Source organism: Pipistrellus kuhlii, unplaced genomic scaffold (genome assembly GCF_014108245.1).
Source record: "Pipistrellus kuhlii isolate mPipKuh1 unplaced genomic scaffold, mPipKuh1.p scaffold_m20_p_48, whole genome shotgun sequence".
Lineage (NCBI taxonomy): Eukaryota > Metazoa > Chordata > Mammalia > Chiroptera > Vespertilionidae > Pipistrellus > Pipistrellus kuhlii.
In genome coordinates this window covers 861,311-882,298 of record NW_023425549.1, presented here as the reverse complement: position 1 = coordinate 882,298, position 20,988 = coordinate 861,311, and the positions used below count along the sequence as shown (strand labels likewise).

Here is a 20,988-nt window from a genome sequence, read left to right as displayed (position 1 = left end):
GAGGCCGCCTGCTCCACAGGGGAAGGCTCTCTGACCGTCTAAACCAGCGTGGACCTGGGCTCCCAGGGCTGACAACGGGGGCCGGAGGGGACGGCCGTGCGTTCAAAACACCGAGGACAAGTGGCTTTCCATCTTGATTCTCTATCCACTGTAAAGTGGGAGAGTAAAATAGACGTTTTCCCACTAGCAAACTCTCAAAGATGTGCTTTTCTTACCAAGTCCTAGAGAAAATACCAACCAAAGCAAGCGCTAGAGCTAGACAGAGAAGACACTGCATCCAGGGAACCAGGGATCGACTCAAGAAAGAGGTGAAGGCCCTAGCTGGTGTGGCTCAGCGGATAGAGTGTCAGCCTGCGGACTGAAGGGTCCCGGGTTCGATGCCAATCAAGGGCACATGCCTGGGTTGTGGGCTTAATAATCTTTGGGGAATGTGCAGGAGGCAGCCGATCAATGATTCGCTCTCATCATTGATGTTTCTATCTCCCTCTTCCTCTCTCTTCCTCTCTGAAATCAATTAAAAAAATAAAAAATAAAAATAAAAAATAAAAAAGATGTGAAGGAAGCCCAGTGGGCGGTGAAGGAGCCTCAGGGACCCTCTGCAGCAGCTGCGGAACAGCCATCCAGGGGCAGGAGGGTCGGAGGGCTGCGGAGAGGTGTCCCTAAGAAAAGAAGCCGCCAGAAAGCCTGATGTGTTTGAATGTAATGAGATATTTCAGTCTCCGGGGAAGACCGGGGAGGGGGCGAGGGTGAGGCGGGGACATTTGTCATATTTTCAACAATAAAGTTTTAAAAAAAATCTCAAGGTAGAGTTTAGGCTTGAATTCGTGTTCCACATACAAAGCAAACAAAGACGCTTGCTTTTGGCTGGAAGGCAGCCAGAGGCTGCGGACAGCCCTTTGCTGGGCTCAGGCCTCTGAATCTCTGCACTCAGGAAGAGGGAGGTCTGCAGGGACCCGCCGAGCTGGAGACGGCAAAGGCTCTCTGCCCGACCGTGTTCCGGAGTGCTGGGCCCGGCCGCTGCTCTGAAGAGCACTCCGAGCCGGAGGGGGGGAAGCCGCAGAGCTGGGCCGGCCTCCCGCGCAGGGACTCCCGGAGCCGCCCCCACAGCCTCGCGGTCAGCTCTCCCCTGCACTTTGCAGTCTGGCCTGACACGCCGCTATTAGGGCCCAGAAAGCTGGTCTTAATTGTTCCTGAGTAACTGCCAGACGACCTTACTCAGGAAGGGACTGGAGCAAAGCACGGAGGTGGTGAAACATTTATGGGATTTTACCTACCAGGTTCCCTTGAAGGGCTAATGATGACTTAACACATGTGTCTGCACCACATAATGCCGCCCTGGGATGTTTTAAAGATCCAGAGTCTCGTTGGCTGCTAATGTCTTGCCATGTTTTAATGCTCTCAGCTCTCACCGGCCTTGGCATCCTAAAACGCATGCGCTGAGTTCACCGGCGGTCAGTCTGGTTTGACCTCTTGCCTTCCCAGACCCTCTAGACCAGCGGTCGGCAAACTGCGGCTCACGAGCCACATGCGGCTCTTTGGCCCCTTGAGTGTGGCTCTTCCACAAAATACCACGGCCTGGGCGAGTCTATGTTGAAGAAGTGGCATTAGAAGAAGTTTAAGTTTAAAAAATTTGGCTCTCAAAAGAAATGTCAGTCGTTGTATTATTGATATTTGGCTCTGTGGACTAATGAGTTTGCTGACCACTGCGAGTCTAGACTGAAGGCCCCAGCTGGTGAGTGGGAGGAGGTGTGGATGGACACATGGAAGGAGGTGGGCGGATGGGGTCCTGGGTAGCTGAGAATTAAGAGAGAGAGAAGCTGAGAGGTTGGCCAGGGGGGTGGATGGAGGAGGGGTGAGAAGGTGGGTAAGGAGAGAGGATGGATGGGTTGGTGAATGAATATGAGTCTCGGTGATCTCTGCGAAACACAAGGCCTTGAAAAGTCATTGAGATATCTTGGGCAATTGGATGGGGATCTGATAAGGGGATTAACCTGGAAAAGCAGGTAAAAAGGGAACTACCGCATACACACACACACACACACACACACACCCCTCAGCTTTCATTCTTTTTAAAAATATATATTTTATTGATTTTCTACAGAAAGGAAAGGAGAGGGATAGAGAATTAGAAACATCTCTATCGACCAACTGCCTCCTCCCACACACCCCACAACTGGGGATGTCCCGAAACCAAGGTACATGCCCTTGACTGGAATCGAACCCGGGACCTTTCAGTCCGCAGACTAATGCTCTATCCACTGAGCCACACCGGCTAGGGCTCAGCTTTCATTCTTGAGCAGATGCTACACTTAGTACCCATAGCCTCCTTGGTTATTATCTTTGGAACCTGGAAAGGGAGCATGGGAGATGGAAGCAGAGAATGGAAGACGGTAGAATTACAGTGCCCTCTGGTGGCCATGAGTGGATTTGACATTTGGTATGTTCAGCTATTTTTTCCATTGTCTATTCTTCCCCCCCTCCTCCACCCTAGAACATAAACTGAGGACGGGAATTGTTACTGGTTACTCCTTGTTGTACATTCGGTGTCTAGAATATTGCCTGGCACACAGTAGCTGCTCCACCCTGCCCCACACTTTACCGGTGCCTGGCCCATCTCTTAACTTCACAAAGCCTCCGTTTCCCAGGGGTGAGCTGGGCCGCCACACCCGCCCAGCAGGAGCGCTGAGGGCGGGCGGGAGGGAGACACGCTGAGCGAGTGTGCCGGCTGCCTCTGCCGGGCGAGGGGCGGCCTGAGGCAATCATCCACACCCGCCAGCGGGCCAGCAAGGAGGCAGGGCAGCCAGGTGGACAGGGCAGTGCCAGCTGAGAGTGAGATTCCTCTTTGCCATCCGCCCCCACCTCTTCCCCCTCCCCCGTCTCCCCACCCGCAACTCTCCCCGCGGCACCCATCCCAGAGGCGTAAGCGCGCTGAGCCTTTGCAGCTGCTGTCTCCTCCGCCTGCATTCCTTCCGAGCCCCACGGCTGCCCCCACGGCCCCCCCCACGGCCGCCCCCACGGCCGCCCCCACGGCCGCCCCCACGGCCGCCCCCCACGGCCGCCTCCCACGGCCGCACCCACGGCCGCACCCACGGCCACCCCCACGGCCGCCCCCCACGGCCACTCCCACGGCCGCCCCCCACGGCCACCCCCACGGCCGCCCCCCACGGCCACCCCCACGGCCGCCCCCCACGGCCGCACCCACGGCCGCCCCCCACGGCCGCCCCCCACGGCCCTCCGCCACGGCCACCCCCACGGCCGCCCCCCACGGCCCTCCGCCACGGCCGCCCCCCACGGCCGCCCCCCACGGCCGCCCCCCACGGCCCTCCGCCACGGCCACCCCCACGGCCGCCCCCCACGGCCCTCCGCCACGGCCGCCCCCCACGGCCGCCCCCCACGGCCGCACCCACGGTCACGCCCTCGGAGGTCAAGCCCGGGGAGTGGCTGCTGCAGCCTCCGGTTCCTCAAACAGATCTCCCCGCAGGAGACGCCTCGAGCAGCCAAATGGCTCCACTGATTGCTCTCGGACGCAGTCCAAGCCCTCTGACTCCCGTTCTGTGGTCTGGGCCCCGCCTGACTCCGAGCCACCTCACCTCTCCGACCCCAGCTCCGATCTCCCACCCAACATCCAAGTGGTCGCTGCCTCCGAGCCTTTGCCCAGGCTGTGTGTGTGTGTGTGTGTGTGTGTGTGTGTCCCCGCAGCCGGGGTCCAGCCACCTCCGGAGGCGACTGAGGCAGAGCCCTTCCCGGGCGCTGGGAGAGCTGGGGACTCGGCCGGTAGATTTCATTCTTCTCTGCCCTCTCTCATTCCACCGGCCGCCCCTCCTCCCCAAACACACACTCACACACACACACTCACACACACACTCACACACACACTCACACACACACTCACACACACTCACACACTCACACACATACAGTCACACTCACACACTCACACACACTCACACACACACATACACTCACACACACACACTCACACACACATACACTCACACACTCACACACATACAGTCACACTCACACACTCACACACACACACACTCACACACACACACACTCACACACACATACACTCACACACTCACACACATACAGTCACACTCACACACTCACACACACACACACTCACACACACATACACTCACACACATACAGTCACACTCACACACTCACACACACACACACACACACTCACACAAACATACACACACACACACACACACACTCCGCCCACCTGGGTCCTAGTGTGAGTGGACTCTGGGCACACTTCCCTCTGCTCCTCTCCGCCAATTCCCTCCTGGCCCCCCTGCTTTGCCCCAGTTCCCAGCTCCTCCAGGGCCGCCACTCCCCTGTCCTCACACCCAGAAGCGCCCCTGGCTCTCGGGGTCCCGTTCTCCTGCTTCAGTCCGGCCTGAGCGGGCGCGGAGGCCTCAGCTGCCTGGAGGGGACGGTGCCTGGCCGAGCTTTCGTGGTTTCCCTGGGGAAGGACGGGGCTGAGGGGCGCGGTGTGAGAGGGGGCTCCGGGCGGCACCTCTGAGGGTGTCCTGGGACAGGGCCCTCCCCTCCTTCGGGCCGTTATGAAGGCAGCGTCCACCCGGGAGAGTCTTCCCCGGCCCAGCTGCTCCCGGCGGGCCTGAGCGGCCGGGGCTTTCACATCGCAGCTGAGCGCATGGTTTTCCTGACCGGCCCCTTCCCAGGCCGCTCCGGGTGGGAGAAGGGGCTCGGGGAGGGTACCCACAGGCAGAGAAGGAGCCTGTGGGAGAGCAGCTTTCTCTCCTGGAAAAGGGAAGGGAGGGGGTGCTGGGCGGGGAGTCACCTCAGGGGCCACCTTCGTCCTAGGGGGGCCCTGTGTCCGGTGCCTCAGAGCCACCCAGAGGGTTCCAGAGAGATGAGCCTGGGCTGGGGCTCGGGCAGGCGGCTACACGGTGAGCGAGGCCTCGGTGTGCGCTGGGGAGGAGGATTCAGCTCCCAGCTCAGCCCCCCGCCTGGCTGTGCCTGGAGGAAGGAGCCCCTTTCATGGACCCGCCTCGCCCACGCCTTCCGCCCTCAGCACGCCTTTGCCCGGCCCCACTGCTCTACGACCGACCGACCGACCTCTCCCAGCTGACAGCCCGTGGAACCAGCCGGAAAGCTGGATCGAACCATGAGAGCCTTCACCTCGGGGAGACACAGGGGGACGTCTGCTGGGAACCCAGGAAGCGAGGAATGGGCAGGTTCCCGCCTCCACCAAAGAGACGGCAACAGCAGCCAGAGGTGAGAGGCAGACAGTGACCTACAGCCAGAGCATCAGCCAAGCGACGTTCCAGCCGAACTTCACGCCCGAGGCCACATGTCCTGAACCACGAGGGCAGTCACTGCAAAACACGTACTGTCACTCAAAACAAAACAAAGTGTCGCTCAAACTATGACCACGGTTGCTTACCCCTCACGTCTCTTTACACTGCAGACAGGGCCCTCTGGACTTACTTCAACAGAGAAGATCGGCGTTACCTGTGACCTGCACATACAGGCCACCGCAGCGCCAGGGTGGCCGGCCTGGCTGACCCGGCCGTCAGACACTGCCGATTAGACACAGCCGCGCTGGCGAGAAGGCAGAGTGTGAAAAGGGTGCACAGCAGAGAAGACAACTCTGGCCATTTCTGGTATTTCCCGAGCGCATATCATGTGTTAACGACTGCCCACAGAAGTGTGTACGGTTGCTCATTTATTAGACACATTTTACGACTAGGAAACCGAGGTGAGCAGAGGTAAAGTCCCAGGAAACCGCGTCGCCAGTGCCATCCGCCTCGGCGTCAGGACGGGCGGGCGCGGGGCTCGGGGGCGGCCCCCTCGGCAAACAGCTTCAGGGAGAAGTCCAGCGCCGGCGCGGCCTGGGTCAGCATCCCCAGAGAGATGACGTCCACGTGCGGCCCGCAGAACCGGGCCAGGTTGTCCAGCGTGACGCCCCCGCTGGCCTCCACGCCCACGCGCGGGAACCGGGCCTTCAGCGCCTGGGCCGTGGGGTGCAGCTCCTGCGGGCACAAGCCGAGGGGAGGTGACGGCCCGGCCCCGGCCCCGCCCCGCCCCCAGGCCGGCCCCACTCACCTCCGGCCCCAAGTTGTCCAGCAGCACGAGGTCCGCCCCGGCCTCCGCCGCCTGCAGCGCCTCCTGCAGGCTGCTGCACTCCACCTCCACCTTCAGGGTGAAGCTGGCCGCCTGCCGGGCCCGCCGCACCGCCTGCCGCCGGAGAGGGACAGGGGGTGGCGTTAGGGGACGGCGGGGTGGGGACTGGCAGGCAAAGGTCCCAGGGGGCAAGCTTGGGGCTAATGAGGAAACCGGGCATCAGGGTGGTTCCTTTCGTTTAGGCGGAAACCACATGAAATGGTCACTCTTGTGGGTCAAAAAAAAAGTCCAAACATCAGCAATATTTGGCATTTGGATGAGTTCAATTTGACTCAGAGCATGAAACTGGAAGGCTCTTTAAGAACCTGTCACAGCCCTAACGGTCTGGCTCAGGAGAGAACCTCGGCCTGAGGACCAAAGGGTCCCCGGCTCCATTCTGGCTCAGGAAGCGGTTCCATTCCGGTTCAGGGTGCGTGTGTTGGTTCCTCCCGGAACCTGGATGTGTTTTTCTCACATGGATGTTTCTTTCCCTCTCTTTCCCACTCTCCCTGAAAATCAATGGGAAAGTGTCCTGGGGGAGGGTAAGAAGAAAACAAGAACATTTTCACAGCGGGAGACGGGGTCAGGGACCCAAGGCTGAAGCCATGGACACTGGCTCCCCGGCTGGTCCTTTGCTCTTGAACATCAAGCCAAGCTTTAGAGAAGCGCATGCAAGCCCGTTTTCAGAGGGAGCTCCTACCCTCCCGCCCTGGGGTGCAGGGTCTCCCCCCTCCCGCCGCGGGGTGCAGGGTCTCCCCCCTCCCGCCGGAGGGTGCACGGGGGGGGGCTGGGGGGCTGTGTCGGCACCTCGGCCACTCCGCCGGCGGCCGCCACGTGGTTGTCCTTGACCATCACCAGGCCGCCCAGGTCGTAGCGGTGCGCCGCGGCGCCGCCCACCAGGAGCGCGTACTTCTCCGCCAGCCGGAAGCCGGGCGTGGTCTTGCGCGTGCCCGCCACGCGCCCGGCCCAGCCCGCGCCCCGCGCCGCCGCCACGGCCCGGGCCGCCGCGCTCGCCACGCCGCTGCAGCGCGCCAGCGCGTTCAGGGCCGGCCGCTCGCCCCGCAGCAGCGCGTGCGCCGGGCCGCGCACCTCGGCCACGCGCGCCACCGGCCGCAGCGCCGCGCCCTCGGGCAGCAGCCAGGACACGCGGCAGTGCAGGCGGGCGAACACGGCGTCGAAGAAGGGCCGCCCGGCCAGCACGCCCGGGGACTTGGCCCACAGCGCCGCCTGCGCCGGTTCCGCCCCCGAGGCCGCGGCCGCCAGGTCCAGGCCCGGGCAGTCCTCGTGGAGCCAGCTGTCCGCCAGGGCGTCCAGCGTGGCCGGGGACAGCAGGAGCGCCAGGCCTGGGGAGAAAGGGGGAGGTGGTTATCAGACACGTGGACCCTGAGGGGCAGCAGCCCCGAGCCATTGAGCATGCCTATGCAGCTTTTTAACAGGTGTCGTCATTGATCAGCCGGTGTGGCTCAGTGCCTGCGCTCTGACCTATGAACCAGGAGGTCACGGTTCGATTCCCCATCAGAGCACAGGCCCGGGTCAGGCTCCATCCCCAGAGTGGGACATGCAGGAGGCAGCCAGTGAATGGTTCTCTCTCATCATTCATGTTTCTCTCTCTTCCTCTCCCTGCTTCTCTGAAATCAATTTAAAAAAAACCCACCTTTTTAAATAAATAAATAATATTTGTATTGATTTTTAGAGAGGAAGAGAAACATCAGTGTGAGAGCAGAACATTGATGGACTGCGTCCTGTTCGCCTCCTACCCAGGAATCAAGGCTGAAACCTGGCATGTGTCCAGACCAGGAATTGAACCAGCAACCTTAGGGTGCATGGGATGATACCCAAACAACGGAGCCACACCTGCAGGGCTCCCAAAAGCCTTTGACTCCCCAGAACTTCAGTTATCCATTGGCATCGATGGAGAATTGCTTCCGGTACCCTCCCCTCCCAATGACACCAACATTCACGGATGCTCAATCACCTGTATGAAACACGGCAGATCCATGCGCCCCAGCCATGGCAAGTGTTTATCGAGAAAAAAAAAAAATCGCATGTGTTGTTCAAGGGTCAATTCTATTTAACAACCAGAAACATTGAGCACTAGCCAGCCAGGGTGAAGATCTGGGGGTCCCGGTAGAGGGGCTGGGGTGCCGGGGGTCCCTGTGGTCTGGCCAGGGTGGCAGGATTGAGCAAGTAAAAGCACACATCGCCCAGTTACATTTAAATTTCTGACAAACATCAAGGATGTTTTAGTATAAACATGTCCTAGGTGAGGTTTAGGACATACGTTTACTGTAGTGTCTGTTGCTGCCCTGGCCCGGCAGCTCCGCTGGCTGTTCGAGCCCTGTCTCAGTGAGCCAAGGTTTCGTCCAGTCCCCGGTCAGAGCACCCGTCAGAGTCAGCCAAAGAACGCATAAACGGGAGGCGCAGTACCTCTCTCTCTCTCCCTCTGAAATCTGTAGGTTAAAAATACATCCGTTGGTTATCTGAACTGCACCTTTTGGCCACGTCCTGTGTCTTTCCTGGCACCCTTAGCGCTGGCTCAGCAGACGCAGACCAGCCAGGAGCGGGTGAGCAGCGTCTCCATCGCCTGCTGCCTGCCAGCCCCCCTGAAGCGCCAGGAAAAGGGGAGCTGTGTGTCTCTCATCCGGGCTTCTCCTGGCACCGTGTTCTAAAGCTGGGGTTCGGCTTTTCCAGGTGAGACAGGAACGAGAGCAAAGGCAAGTGGGCCGAGGGCCACACAATGGGCAGCAGAGTCAGGCCAGCCAGCACTGTGGTGGCGGCTGTCCCTCTGACGCTGCCCTCCGGCTTGGAGACCCTCCCACACCTGATGTTTCCATAAATTGTCGTCTGTCTAGAGATGGGAGCTGTACCCGGGGACACTGGGTGTGAGCCCCGCTCTGTGGAACAGAGCTTCAGGAGTGTGGCCGAGTCCTTGGCCTGTAAAGTAATAGTTATAGGCCCGGTGGCTGGTCCCTAAGGTCCTTCCTGCTGCATCAGCGAATGTGCCCTCCCGCCTGTGAAATGAATGGGATGAGAGCAGAGGAGGCTCAGGCCTGGGGCATCAGCCCCCTCTGCCGGCCAAGAGAAGATCTGCAGCCTCACAGAAGCCGGGGAGAAGGGAAGACAACCGGATGATGACAGCCTGTGAGGGCGCTGGGCTGGGCTGGGCTGGGCTGGGTTTTGTTAACGCACTTTTGCTCCAAGTTGAAGTAACGCCATACCCTCTGGCTTGCTCTACTCTCAGAAGTGGGCTCTTCTTCCCCAAAGCCACGTCCCTGATCTTCACCCCTCACCCCTACCCTCAGCCACCGGCCTGTAGCTGAACCTCGGTGCCCTCCCCACACTCCCCAGCGCTGTGCCAGCGGCTCCCACGGCTCACTCAGGCCCAGCTGTGCCCGCAGGGTGCTGGGACAGCGCCAGCACAAGGGACAGCGACACAGCGCCCGTCTCCGGTGTTGGCACCAGTGCCGCGGGCAAAGGCCTGTGGCAAACAGCAGAGAGGCAGGGCCTGCGTGCCACTGGACTCGGTGCCACTGGACTCGGTGCCACTGGACTCGGTGCCACTGGACTCGGTGCCACTGGACTCGGTGCCACTGGACTCGGTGCAGCGATGTTTGCTTTTTAAAGCGAACTGGAATCCTTCAGCTGGCAAGTGGCAGCTAAGCAAACGGCGTATCTGTACCAACAGGTTCCCCTATTCGGTGGAACTCCATTCAGCAATGAGAAGGGAACCAGCCACCGACACAGTCACAGGGACACATCTCAAGCGTGCAGTGCTAAGGGGAGAGGCCGATTCGAGGGCTGCCTTCCACCTGAGTCATCCACGTGACATTCTGGAAACGGCAAACCCACAGCCACGGAGAGGAGTGGGAGGGGCTGGCCAGGAACGGGCAGCACAAGGGGTTTGGGATGTGATGGAACTATTGACGGTGGCTGCACGGCTGATGCCTTCATCAGCCGCATAGAACTTCACAGAGGAAAGGGAAACGTCACTGTCCACAATCACACCTCATTAAGCCTGACTTTAAAGTAAAACAACAAGCAACTAAATCTGAGTGGATCACTCGCCTCCTTTAAAACCCCACTTTCACTCTGGCCGGTGTGGCTCAGTGGTTGGAGCACTGGTGCATGCATGCACTGAAGGGTTGACGGTTCAATTACTGGTCAAGGGCTCGTACTTGGGTTGCAGGTTTGATCCCCGGCCCCGGTTGGGGGTGACCAATGGATGTGTCTCTCACATCAATGTTTTTCTCTCTCTCCTTCCCTCCCCCACACTCCTACTCTTTAAAAATCAACGGGAGCCCTAGCCGGTTTGGCTCAGTGGATAGAGCATTGGCCTGTGGACTGAAGGGTCCCAGGTTCGATTCCGGTCAAGGCCACATGCTGGGTTTCGGGCTTGGTCCCCTGTGGGGGTGTACAGGAGGCAGCCAATCAATGATTCTCTCTCATCATTGATGTTTCTATCTCTCTCTCTGAAATCAATAATAAATAAATAAGTAAATAAATAAATAAATATCAATGGGAAAAATATCCTCAGGCGAGGATTAACAATAAAACAAAATAAAAAAAACCACGCTGGCCGGTGTGGCTCAGCTGGTTGACCACTGTCCCATGCACCAAGAGGTCGCAGGTTCTGTTTTCGGTCGGGCAGATGGAGAAGGCCTATCTATGTTTATCTCTCTCTGGCTCTCCCCTCCCCTTTTTCATTGTATCATCTTTAGCTCTCTTGACTTCTTTGCACGTTTAATATATTCTTTTGACAAAACCTTATTGAGCAACTGGTCAGTGCCAGGTACTAACTGGAGGTCACAGGGTGGGCAGCTGTTTCTCTTAGCTTTCAGGCCTTAGCCTATGCTATTCCAGGCTGTGCCTCTGCCTGGAAGCCCCTTCTGCTTCCCTCCCCCTCCCGCTCCCCTTCCACCTCTCACTCCTCTTTCAGGCCTTAGACTCTGTCCTCCTCGTCAGGGCCTCTCAGACCCGGAATCAGGCCACTCGCTCCCTCCGCCCCTTCTCCTTCCCTATCACCTCTCTCTAACCTTGTGTCCTCTCTGGGGGCAAAGGTATGTCTTTCCAGAGTTTCTGGCTGTGTCGCAAGCGCCCGGCACAGGGAACCAGATGAATGTGCTGCTTTGATTGGGCAAACAAGCCCGACATCGGGGTTTTCCTATCGCTTAGCTCAATGCTAAGTGCTCAGTGACGCTCATCCAAGCAGAGAGGCCGCACGGTGGAATGGAGCCTCGCGACCTGGGCTTCAGGGCAGGCTCCGCCTCCTTCGGCTAAGTGATGGGGCAATTGACCCACCCTCTCTGGGGCCTTCGGCTCCTCAGCCGTAAGAGCGATAGCACTAATAACCCCCTCATTGAGTGGTTATAAAAATTAAGTGAGTTAATGTTTGCAAAGTGCTCGGGAACACCGTCTGGCACACGGAAGACGTGTTTGCTGAAGGAATGACTGAAGCATTTACCCAGGGTGGTGGGAGCGGGGAGGCGGAGATGACTGAGTCCCCTGCAGCCGGGGCGGTGGTTCCCGTGGCCTTGAAGGATGAGTAATGTTTGCCAAGCAGAGGTGTTGGGTGGTGAGGAGGGAGGGCAAGATAGTTCAGGCTGAAAGCACAGGGGGTTCAAGGCTCGGCAGCAAGAAAACAGAGAGAGACGGGCAGGACGGCGGAGTGGAGTTCGCAGGAGACGTGGTGGGAGTTGAGACCAGAGAGAACAGGGACTAAACTAGCTGGAGTCTGGATGGATGGCAGGAGCCATAACGGAATTGTAAGCCAGGGAATGGCATGACGGTGACTTTTTCTAGGAGGTCACCTCAGCCACCAACTGGAGACGGGTTGGGGGCAAAAGGAGGCTGGAGCCAGGGGCCAGACGAGAAGCATCTGGCGGCACCGCGGGCCTGCAGGATGAACAGCTGATAAGACAGTTGCTGTCCTGGCAGCTGGACACGGCCCCCAGAGCTGCTGAGGGGGGAGCAGGCGGGTGGAGGAGGGGTCGCGGAGGACAGCAGCCCCTGCTCATGGGGCCTCACCACAGGCAGCGTCCCTCTGCAAGCACAGAAACCAGCACCCCCACCGGCTTAGCAGCGGCAGAGTCGGGGGGCGGGGGAGAGGCTTCAGGATGACTTGGTTTTGCAGACGCCAAGGTTGAGATGCCAGAGGAAGCGTGGGCGGCTGTGCCCGGTGGTGGGTAGGAGAGCGGTTTTGGGGCTCAGAGGGGCTACAGGGATGTGGATGGAGATTTTGGAGCCGTCAGAGTACGTGGCTGGCGACTGAGCAGGGGCGGGGGTGGGGAGGGGGTAAGAGCACCTGGTGAGGGAAGAAGAGGAGGCCGGGAGGGAGGGGTGCCTGGATTTCAAGAAGCAGGGTGTGGCCTGGCCATGTCCTCGGTGGTTAGAGTGTCAGCCCACGCCCTCAGTCAGGGTCCGGGTGCATGCAGAAGGCAACCAGTGGCTAGGTCTCTCTCTCTCTCTGTCTGTCTGTCTGAAAAGCAGTGGAAACAATACCCTCGGGTGAGGATTCACAAGGGGGGTGGGGAGAAGCAGGGTGTGAACAGAAGGAAGGCCCGGCGGGTGGGCTCGACAGGGGAAGGCCTTTGCAGAGTTTGGTTCCGTGTGGTTGGGCAGGAACCACGTGGTCGTGGTCACGCGCGTGTGGAGGTGAGGAGAGCAGGCGTGGGTGTGGACACCCTTCACGGAGGCCGAGGAAGCGGGGCCTCCACCGCTGCCCACGGGGCCACCGGGGGCTTCCCAGGCTCACGGCCTCGCAGGCCCATGGCAGACCCTGCCTCCGAGGCTCCGGTGGTTCCCAGGCCCAGGCTGCAGAAGCGCTCCCCTGGGGCCCAGATGCACGTGAGGGCAGGCACGGACCGCACACGGACAGCACACACCGCACACGGACCGCACACGCACGCCTCCGTGTGGGCGAAGTGGCCGGAGGAGGCACAGGGAGGCACCAGGCAGTGCTCCCCGAAAACCAGATCAGGCTTCTGCTCCTCCCTGCACCAGGCAGTGCTCCCCACAAACCAGATCAGGCTTCTGCTCCTCCCTGCACCAGGCAGTGCTCCCCACAAACCAGATCAGGCTTCTGCTCCTCCCTGCACCAGGCAGTGCTCCCCGAAAACCAGATCAGGCTTCTGATCCTCCCTGCACCAGGCAGTGCTCCCCACAAACCAGATCAGGCTTTTGATCCTCCCTGCACCAGGCAGTGCTCCCCACAAACCAGATCAGGCTTCTGATCCTCCCTGCACCAGGCAGTGCTCCCCGAAAGCCAGGTCAGGCTTCTGGTGCCACCACTGGGCAGAGGGACATAGGAACGTGTCCCGCGGGGTTGCCACCAGCAGGAGTCAGACCAGAGGCCCCCCAGCCAGAGGATCACCCGATTTCCTCGGCAAATGCATTGCAGGGAAAGAAGAGGCTGAATAATCCTCACACACACTAACCAATCAATCAGTGTATTGATCTTATTTGTAACAGAATTCAAACACACAAATTGAAACTAAATTAGGACATTTACGAAACAATTGAAAATCTGAACACTGTCTGGATATTTGATAACATTAAGAGAATTTTTAAATTTTAGTTGTGATCATTGCATTGTGAGCGTAATAAAAAGAAGTCATGCCTGGCTGGTGTGGCTCAGTGGTTGAGCATGGACCCATGTACCAAGAGGTCACCAGATTGATTCTTGGTCAGGGCACATACCCAGGTTGTGGGGCTTGATCCCCAGTGGGCGGGGGGGGGGGGCATGCAGGAGGCATCCAATCGATGTTTCTCTCTATTCCCTGCCCTTCCTCTCTCTCCAAAATCAATAAACTCACTCTCTCTCTCTCATTCTCTCTCTCTCTCTCATACACACACACACACACACACACACACACACACAGACACACACACACACACCTATTTAAAGCCCAGCCGGTGTGGCTCAATGGTTAAGCATCAACCTGTGGACCAGAAGGTCACTGTTCCCTCAGGGCACATGTCGGGTTTCTGTGCTTGATCCCCAGTAGGGGGCATGCAGGAAGCAGCCAATCAATAATTCCCTCTCATCATTGATGTTTCTATCTCTCCCTCCCTCTCTGAAATCAATAAAAATATTTTTTTAAAGAAAAGTCATTCATTCTATTTAAGAAAATACATGCTGAGAAGTTAATGTGTAAGAGCTGGTTTTTAAATATATAAGTATATTTTGATTGATGACGTGAAGATAATCTAATGTTAACCACTCGGGGCTGTGCCCTGAGCAGGAATGGAGCCGTGACCTCCTGGTTCATAGTTCGGTGTCCAACCAGTGAGCCACCTGGTCAGCCAGAGCTGGCTTTGCTGTGAGGTGGCCTGGAAGGCAGGACTAGGAGGGTGTGCGGATGGGGCTGCACGGGCACAGCTGGTGGCTGCTGAGGCTGGGTGATGAGTACCGGAGAGTTCATCAGACTTTTCTGTCTGTTCACGTGAATGTTTGACATAATAATAATAATAATAATAATAATAATAATAATAATAAAAGAGTTAGAGAGAGAGAGAGAGAGAGAGAGAGAGAGAGAGAGAGAGAGAGAGAGAGAGAGAGAGAGGGCGCCCTCACTTGAGACAGGGTCAAGCGAGGAGAGCATCGGTTCAAAACGCAGGCTCCACAACGGAATGTTGGGGAGCTTTGAGAGATGCTGCCCCTCCCCCAGAACATCGGAGGTAACGGGTCTGGATGTGGTGACGTCATTCTAAGGCGGCAGAGACGGAGACCCTGACCCGCAGGAGGAAGGGGAGCTGCCGCGGGAGCCTCTAGGCGCCCGCACTGCCGCGCGTCACACCCGCCCGCAGGCTTTCCAGGCGGAGCCACCGCGTTCGCGGGCGGAGGCTGAGGTTAGGACACACGTTACCGAAGGGCAGAGCTGGAAACGGTCCTCCTCCAGCCGCAGGCTTCCGCCCGCCCCGCCCGCCAAACGGAATGTTCGGACCAGGTCTGACCGCCCGCGGCAGAGGCAGGTGCCCGGCCCCGCGTTCCATTTGCCAAAAACAAATCAAGGCCGGCGCCATTTCCTCCAGGCCCGACTCCCAGCTGAAGGGGCTCCTGTGCAAACGCGGGTCTGAGTGTGGCTGTGAGTGAGCCACAGCCGCAGCAGCTGGAGGGCACGGACACACACACACACACACAACACACACCGCCGCTCCCTGCCCTCGCAGTGGTGTTAGAGTTCTCTCAGATGCCTGACCTTCAGAGAATTGTTTCATTTTTGCTCTCTCCACGTGATGCCTTTTTCATTGGCTTTCCAGAGTTTTATTAGCTTTCCAGAGTTTTATTAAAACTGGCATCTCTGATGGTGATGAATAGTAAGAACCTACAGCCAAAGATAATCTATCCAGCAAAGCTATCACTCAGAATCGAAGGTCAGATATAGAGCTTCACTAATAAAAAAAAAAAAAAGCTAAAGGAGTTCATCACCACCAAATCAGAATTATATGAATTGCTGAAGGGGGTTCTTTCAGAAGAGAAAGTAAATAAAGATAAAAATCATGAACAACAAATACGTAACTATCAACAAGTGAATCTAAAAACCAAGGAAATTAAAAAAAAATCTGATGAACAATATTAACTGGTGAATATAATAGAATCAGAGGTATGGAAGGGAGTGGACTGACGATTCTCGATTCTCGGGGAAAAGGGGAGAGGGGGATGTGGGAAGAGACTGAACATAAACTGTGCACCTATGGATGAGGGCAATGGGGGGGGGGAAAGGGCAGAGGGTGGGGTGGGAACCTGGTGGAGGAGAGCAATGGGGGAGGGGGGGAAGGAACATTTGTAATAATACGAACAAAAAAAATTTATAAAAATAAAATAAAAATAAAAATAAAAAATCAATTAAAAAACAAAAACTGGCATCTCTGGCCCCGCCCTGTGGCTCAGGGGCTTGGCGTGTCCTCCCCACACCAAGGGGCAGTGTGGCACCTGCGGGGGGGAGGGGGAGAGATTAGGGGACTGGCAGCCTCTCGGTATTTCCCCCCCTCTTCTCTCCCTCCCTCCCTTCCTCTCTCTAAAATCAATTTTAAAAATAATAATTTTTTAAAAAGAACTGAAGTTTTGAAAACATTGGTGTCTGTTTCTGAGGGGTCTTTTCTGCGTCTCTCCTCACTCACAGGAAAGGGTTGGCACCATGCAGGAGCTTTTCCTTGCTCGCGTTTGCTGGTCTTGTCTGTGCTTCCAGGCTGCCCTGGCCGGACAGTGGCTCCCTCGCCTTCCTTCCTCAGGGCTGGCGGTGGGCATAAGGGAGGGGCAATGGGCCACAAATGAATATTAACAGTCTATGCTCCGAGTTGTAGGTGGGACGATGTGGCCTGTGGTGGCAGCAACGGCGGTTACGAGAGGCTGACAAGGTCTCCCGGCTAAAACCGGGCAACGATGGTCCCCCCAGTTCACAGGGGAAATTCATGTGGATGGAAGTTGTCAGTTTTAAAGTTTTTGCCTTCATAAATTTTTCTTAAACTCTGGGGCCTACACCATCTGTCTGTAATCAAATCCGGAATGACATAATGTACAGTAATAACAGCCCACACTTTTGCTGTGCTTCCCAGGCACTGTGTCAAGCCCTTCATCTATATTAGCACATTCAGTCCTCACAACAACCCTACGGGAATACTATTATTATCCCCATTTCACAGATCAGGAAACCGAGGCACTGAAAGGGCAAGTAGGTAGCCCAGAGTTCACAGCTGGGAAGTGTGCCTCAGGAGCATCCGCCCAGGAGGCGGGCTCGAGCCCCCTCACTCCCCACCGCACTGACAGACAGACCCGGCAGAGCAAGGACCAGGGGCTGGTTTGGACACTCGCCAGGGCAGAAAGTCCCGGGGGCCCAGCAAGGGCCAAAACTGGGGAAACAAGGACCTCCGCAGGTGACCTGCCTCCCCTAGCTTCTCACTGGACATGCGGGTTGACCCCTCACCTTTCCTCCCTAAGATAACATCGAGGCCTCAGTTGTGTTTCAGCTCCAGGCCCAGAAAAGCAGCGAAACCAGACAAGTGATGCCAGGCTGCCTGGGCACCAGCTGCACTAATGATCCTGCCCTGGCACCGGCCAGACAGTGGAGACCCTGACCCTGACAGAGCACAGCTGGGAAGCTGATGGATATTCTAACAAGGCCCTCCCCCAAGATTTCCAGCTGCAGGAAAGCGATAAACACGCTCAGGACAAAGGACCAGCGCCCGCCCTCGCTCCCAGGAGCAGCCTGTGCCATTACCCCCCAGACACGATTCCCCAACCTCTCAGGGGCCAATGAGACCTGCAACCAGGGAGCAATGGGCAGTGGCAGCTCGTCCCGGGCTGAACCCTGAACCTGTCTCCGAGGCCTCCTTTCTCTGACCTCCTAGGGAGCCACCCAGCCTGGGCGCTCCTGCTTCTCCCAGGCCCTTCCTGTTTCACCGCCCTCAGTGTGCTTCTGCTCCACCCTGGGCCCAGCGCCCTTCACTCAGTGTGCGTGGCCCTGTCTCCATTCCCCGTCCCTTTTCCGTAAATAAACTCAATTCTCCGTCGTTCGCCATCTGAGACGGCCATGTAGCCCGCGCACCACCGACTCGAACCTTTCACTCACCACACTCAATCTAACCCTGAGTCCTATGTAATCTGGCAGATGTTCATTCTATCAGCATTCAGAGCTCCGTCAGCCGCAGCCAGGGTCCCAGGGTCCCTGGAGCTGGAGCTGGAGCCTGGACTGGGGTCAGAAACGCTGCGTGTGAACCGAGCTCCACCCCACACGGGCCCGGCAGGCAGTCGCTGCCTCTCTGAGTCGCTGCCCTCTCTGAGTCGCTGCCTCTCTGAGTCGCTGCCCTCTCTGAGTGGCCTCCCGAGGAAGCCCAGAGCCTGAGCCGGGGCCTGAGCCAGGGCCTGGCATGCTCTCACCCCCGTGTCTCACTGGCAGCGTTGGTGACCCGTTTGGCAAACACCAGGTGGAGACAGAGCTGGTTTGCACCACAGCTTCTAGACCAATGCTCTTTTCTTCCCCCTTCTCTCCAGAGCAGAGAACCCCCTCCACGAAGGCCAGATGTGATCACCCAGTATGCAAGGGTGCAGTAATCCACAGCACCTCAGAGCAGCTGGAGGCAGCAGGAGGCAGCGGGGCAGCTGGGCCAGACTGACAGGCCTCAGTGACAGAGGCCACGGGGAATCACTAGTCACAGCATCAAAATGCTCAGGAGTTACTGTTGGGACGGAGCCTGTGGCTCCTGAAGGAGGAAGGGGAGGCTGTGGCTGTGCTGGGCAGGAAGCAGCAGCAGGTGGAGGGTGAGGTGGCGCCTCCTGAGCTGAGCAAAGGGCCCGCTGCCTGCACTGCAGGCTGGGGCTGGGCCGCCCCTGGCCCCTCGGCCAAGCCTGACCCGCCCCCTTCGCCCACCAGCCTGCCCTCTGCTTCCGCCCACTCTGTCCTCGCCCCCACCCACAGCCTTTGCCTCGCCCCCTGACTTGTCTGCTCCCCCAGGTGTTCCCCGGCTCAGTGACCCAGCGCCCGCCCTGGGGTGAGAGGTCAGGGGTCACACGTGTGGGGGAGTGGTGACAGGAAGCTCGCCCGGGGGGGGGGGGGCAGAATGGGAAAAGGCGCGGGTGACGCCACAGAGTAAGTGCATCGGACGCCGATGACGAGGCAATGGCCCGGGTGTTGGGTGCGAGGACAGTGAGGCTCCCAGTCTGAGCAGGAGGGGTGAGACTCGAGCAGCGACGGAGGCTCAGTGCCGAGTAGCCCTGTCTCCATTCCCCATCCCTTTTCCTTAAATACATTCAGGGAGACGGTGGGGTGGAGGCGGACATACGGGGCTTCCAAAAATGCAGCGGAGGCTGGGAAGGCTGGGGAGGCTGAGGCTGAGGAGGCTGGGGAGGCTGAGGAGGCTGAGGCTGGGGAGGCTGGGGAAGCTGGGGAGGCTGAGGAAGCTGAGGAAGCTGAGGAGGCTGAGGAGGCTGGGGAGGCTGAGGAGGCTGAGGAGGCTGGGGAGGCTCGGGAGGCTGAGGAGGCTGGGGAGGCTCGGGAGGCTGGGGAGGCTGAGGAGGCTGAGGAGGCTGGGGAAGCTGAGGAGGCTGAGGAGGCTGAGGAGGCTGCGGCTGGGGAGGCTGAGGAGGCTGGGGAGGCTCGGGAGGCTGAGGAGGCTGAGGAGGCTGGGGAGGCTGAGGAGGCTGAGGAGGCTGAGGAGGCTGGGGAGGCTGGGGAGGCTGAGGAGGCTGGAGAGGCTGAGGAGGCTGAGGAGGCTGGGGAGGCTCGGGAGGCTGAGGAGGCTGGGGAGGCTGGAGAGGCTGAGGAGGCTGGGGAGGCTGGGGAGGCTGAGGAGGCTGGGGAGGCTGGGGAGGCTCGGGAGGCTGGGGAGGCTGAGGAGGCTGAGGAGGCTGGGGAGGCTCGGGAGGCTCGGGAGGCTGGGGAAGCTGAGGAGGCTGGAGAGGCTGAGGAGGCTGGGGAGGCTGAGGCTGGGGAGGCTGGGGAGGCTGGGGAGGCTGAGGAGGATGGGGAGGCTGAGGAGGCTGGGGAGGCTGGGGAGGCTGGGGAGGCTGGGGAGGATGGGGAGGCTGAGGAGGCTGGGGAGGCTGAGGAGGCTGGGGAGGCTGGGGAGGCTGGGGAGGCTGGGGAGGCTGGAGAGGCTGAGGAGGCTGGGGAGGCTGAGGAGGCTGGGGAGGCTCGGGAGGCTGTGGAGGCTGGGGAGGCTGGGGAGGCTGAGGGAGCAGCAGCCACCCGCCACAGGACCGCCTCTGCCAGGCCACACGGACACGCACAGCCCCGGGCGCTGGCCTCGCTCTGAGGAGAACACAGTCAGGCGGGCACTGGCCGGCCACACAGGGCCTTGAACCCAGGCTCTGCTCTGAGGTCCTTCCCGTGCCAAGAGCTGTTTCGGGCCAGCAGAGCTGCTGACAGGACCACAGGGGCCTGGCGGACCGGCCGCTGAAGCCACCGGGCGGGGCCGAGGGGGGCGCAGGGGACTCAGAGGCACACGGGCCTCCACGGCCCCCGTCCCCTCAGTCCCCTCGGTCCCCTCACCCTGTGCTGCGATGGCCGCCGGGGAAGAGGCGCTGAGCTCAGGGGACCGGCCGAGGTCACAGCCTGTTCAAACAGCACCTTCGGACCCAGAACCGGCCCCACCCCCACCCCTTCATTCAGTGTTCAGCGCCCCCCCCCCCGCCCCGGGCCCCCACTCCAGCCCCTCACGCGGCCGGAGGGCAGGCCTGGGGCCTCTCAGCGCCAGGGCTCGCCCTCCCTGCCTCCCGCTGTGGAGGCGGCCCTGAGGCCCCCACCATGTCTGGGCTGAACCCCCTTCTTCCCCAGAGCTCCCTGAGGCGAGAGAGCCGAGGGGAGGCCGCTGGCGGCAGGAGGATCGCTCGGGGTCGGAGGGTTGGAGGGATCGGGGTTAAGACCCTCCAGGACCAGAGGAGCTGGTCTCGGGCGGGGGTGGCGATCAGGGACTGAGGCGAGTTGGGGGGCAGGGAGAGGGGCAGAGTGGGGGTGGGGTGATGGCGGCGCAGGGACGCAGGGGAGAGGTCTGGGGGCTCCATTACCTTCGGGATCCATGGCAGCTTGGAGCCGCTCAGCTGCTCAGAGCCAAAGTCCGGAGCGCTCTGAGGCTGGGGGCGGGGCTGCAGGGAGGGGGACGGAGGAGGCCCCATCAGCCCTGCCCGTCCCCTGGGGCTCCTCTGGACCTCCCTCTGGGCCTCCCTCTCGGCCTCCCTCTGGGCCTCCCTCTCAGCCTCCCTCCCGGCTGTGGTATCTGCTGTCCAGACCTGCAGGAGCTCCCTGTGCAGAGCTCAGAAGTCCTCCTCTGCCAGAGGCCTTGCTAGCTTGCCCTGACGAGCACTCTAAGATGGTCTCCTCTTCATTCTGCACAGTAAATGCTGTAGTTAAT

General features: G+C 59.3%; 1 protein-coding gene across 1 annotated transcript; it reads right to left on the bottom strand.

Annotated features, from left to right (window-relative positions):
* Positions 1-5,687: 5,687 nt before the first annotated feature.
* On the bottom strand, positions 5,688-20,709 carry QPRT (quinolinate phosphoribosyltransferase). Its single transcript, XM_036412964.2, has 4 exons — positions 20,645-20,709; positions 6,952-7,487; positions 6,088-6,219; positions 5,688-6,014 (listed from the first exon to the last, which is right to left on the bottom strand). The coding sequence occupies exons 1-4, from the start codon at positions 20,655-20,657 to the stop codon at positions 5,796-5,798; spliced, it is 900 nt and encodes a 299-aa protein (XP_036268857.1). The 5' UTR covers positions 20,658-20,709; the 3' UTR covers positions 5,688-5,795.
* Between the last annotated feature and the right edge of the window lie 279 nt (positions 20,710-20,988).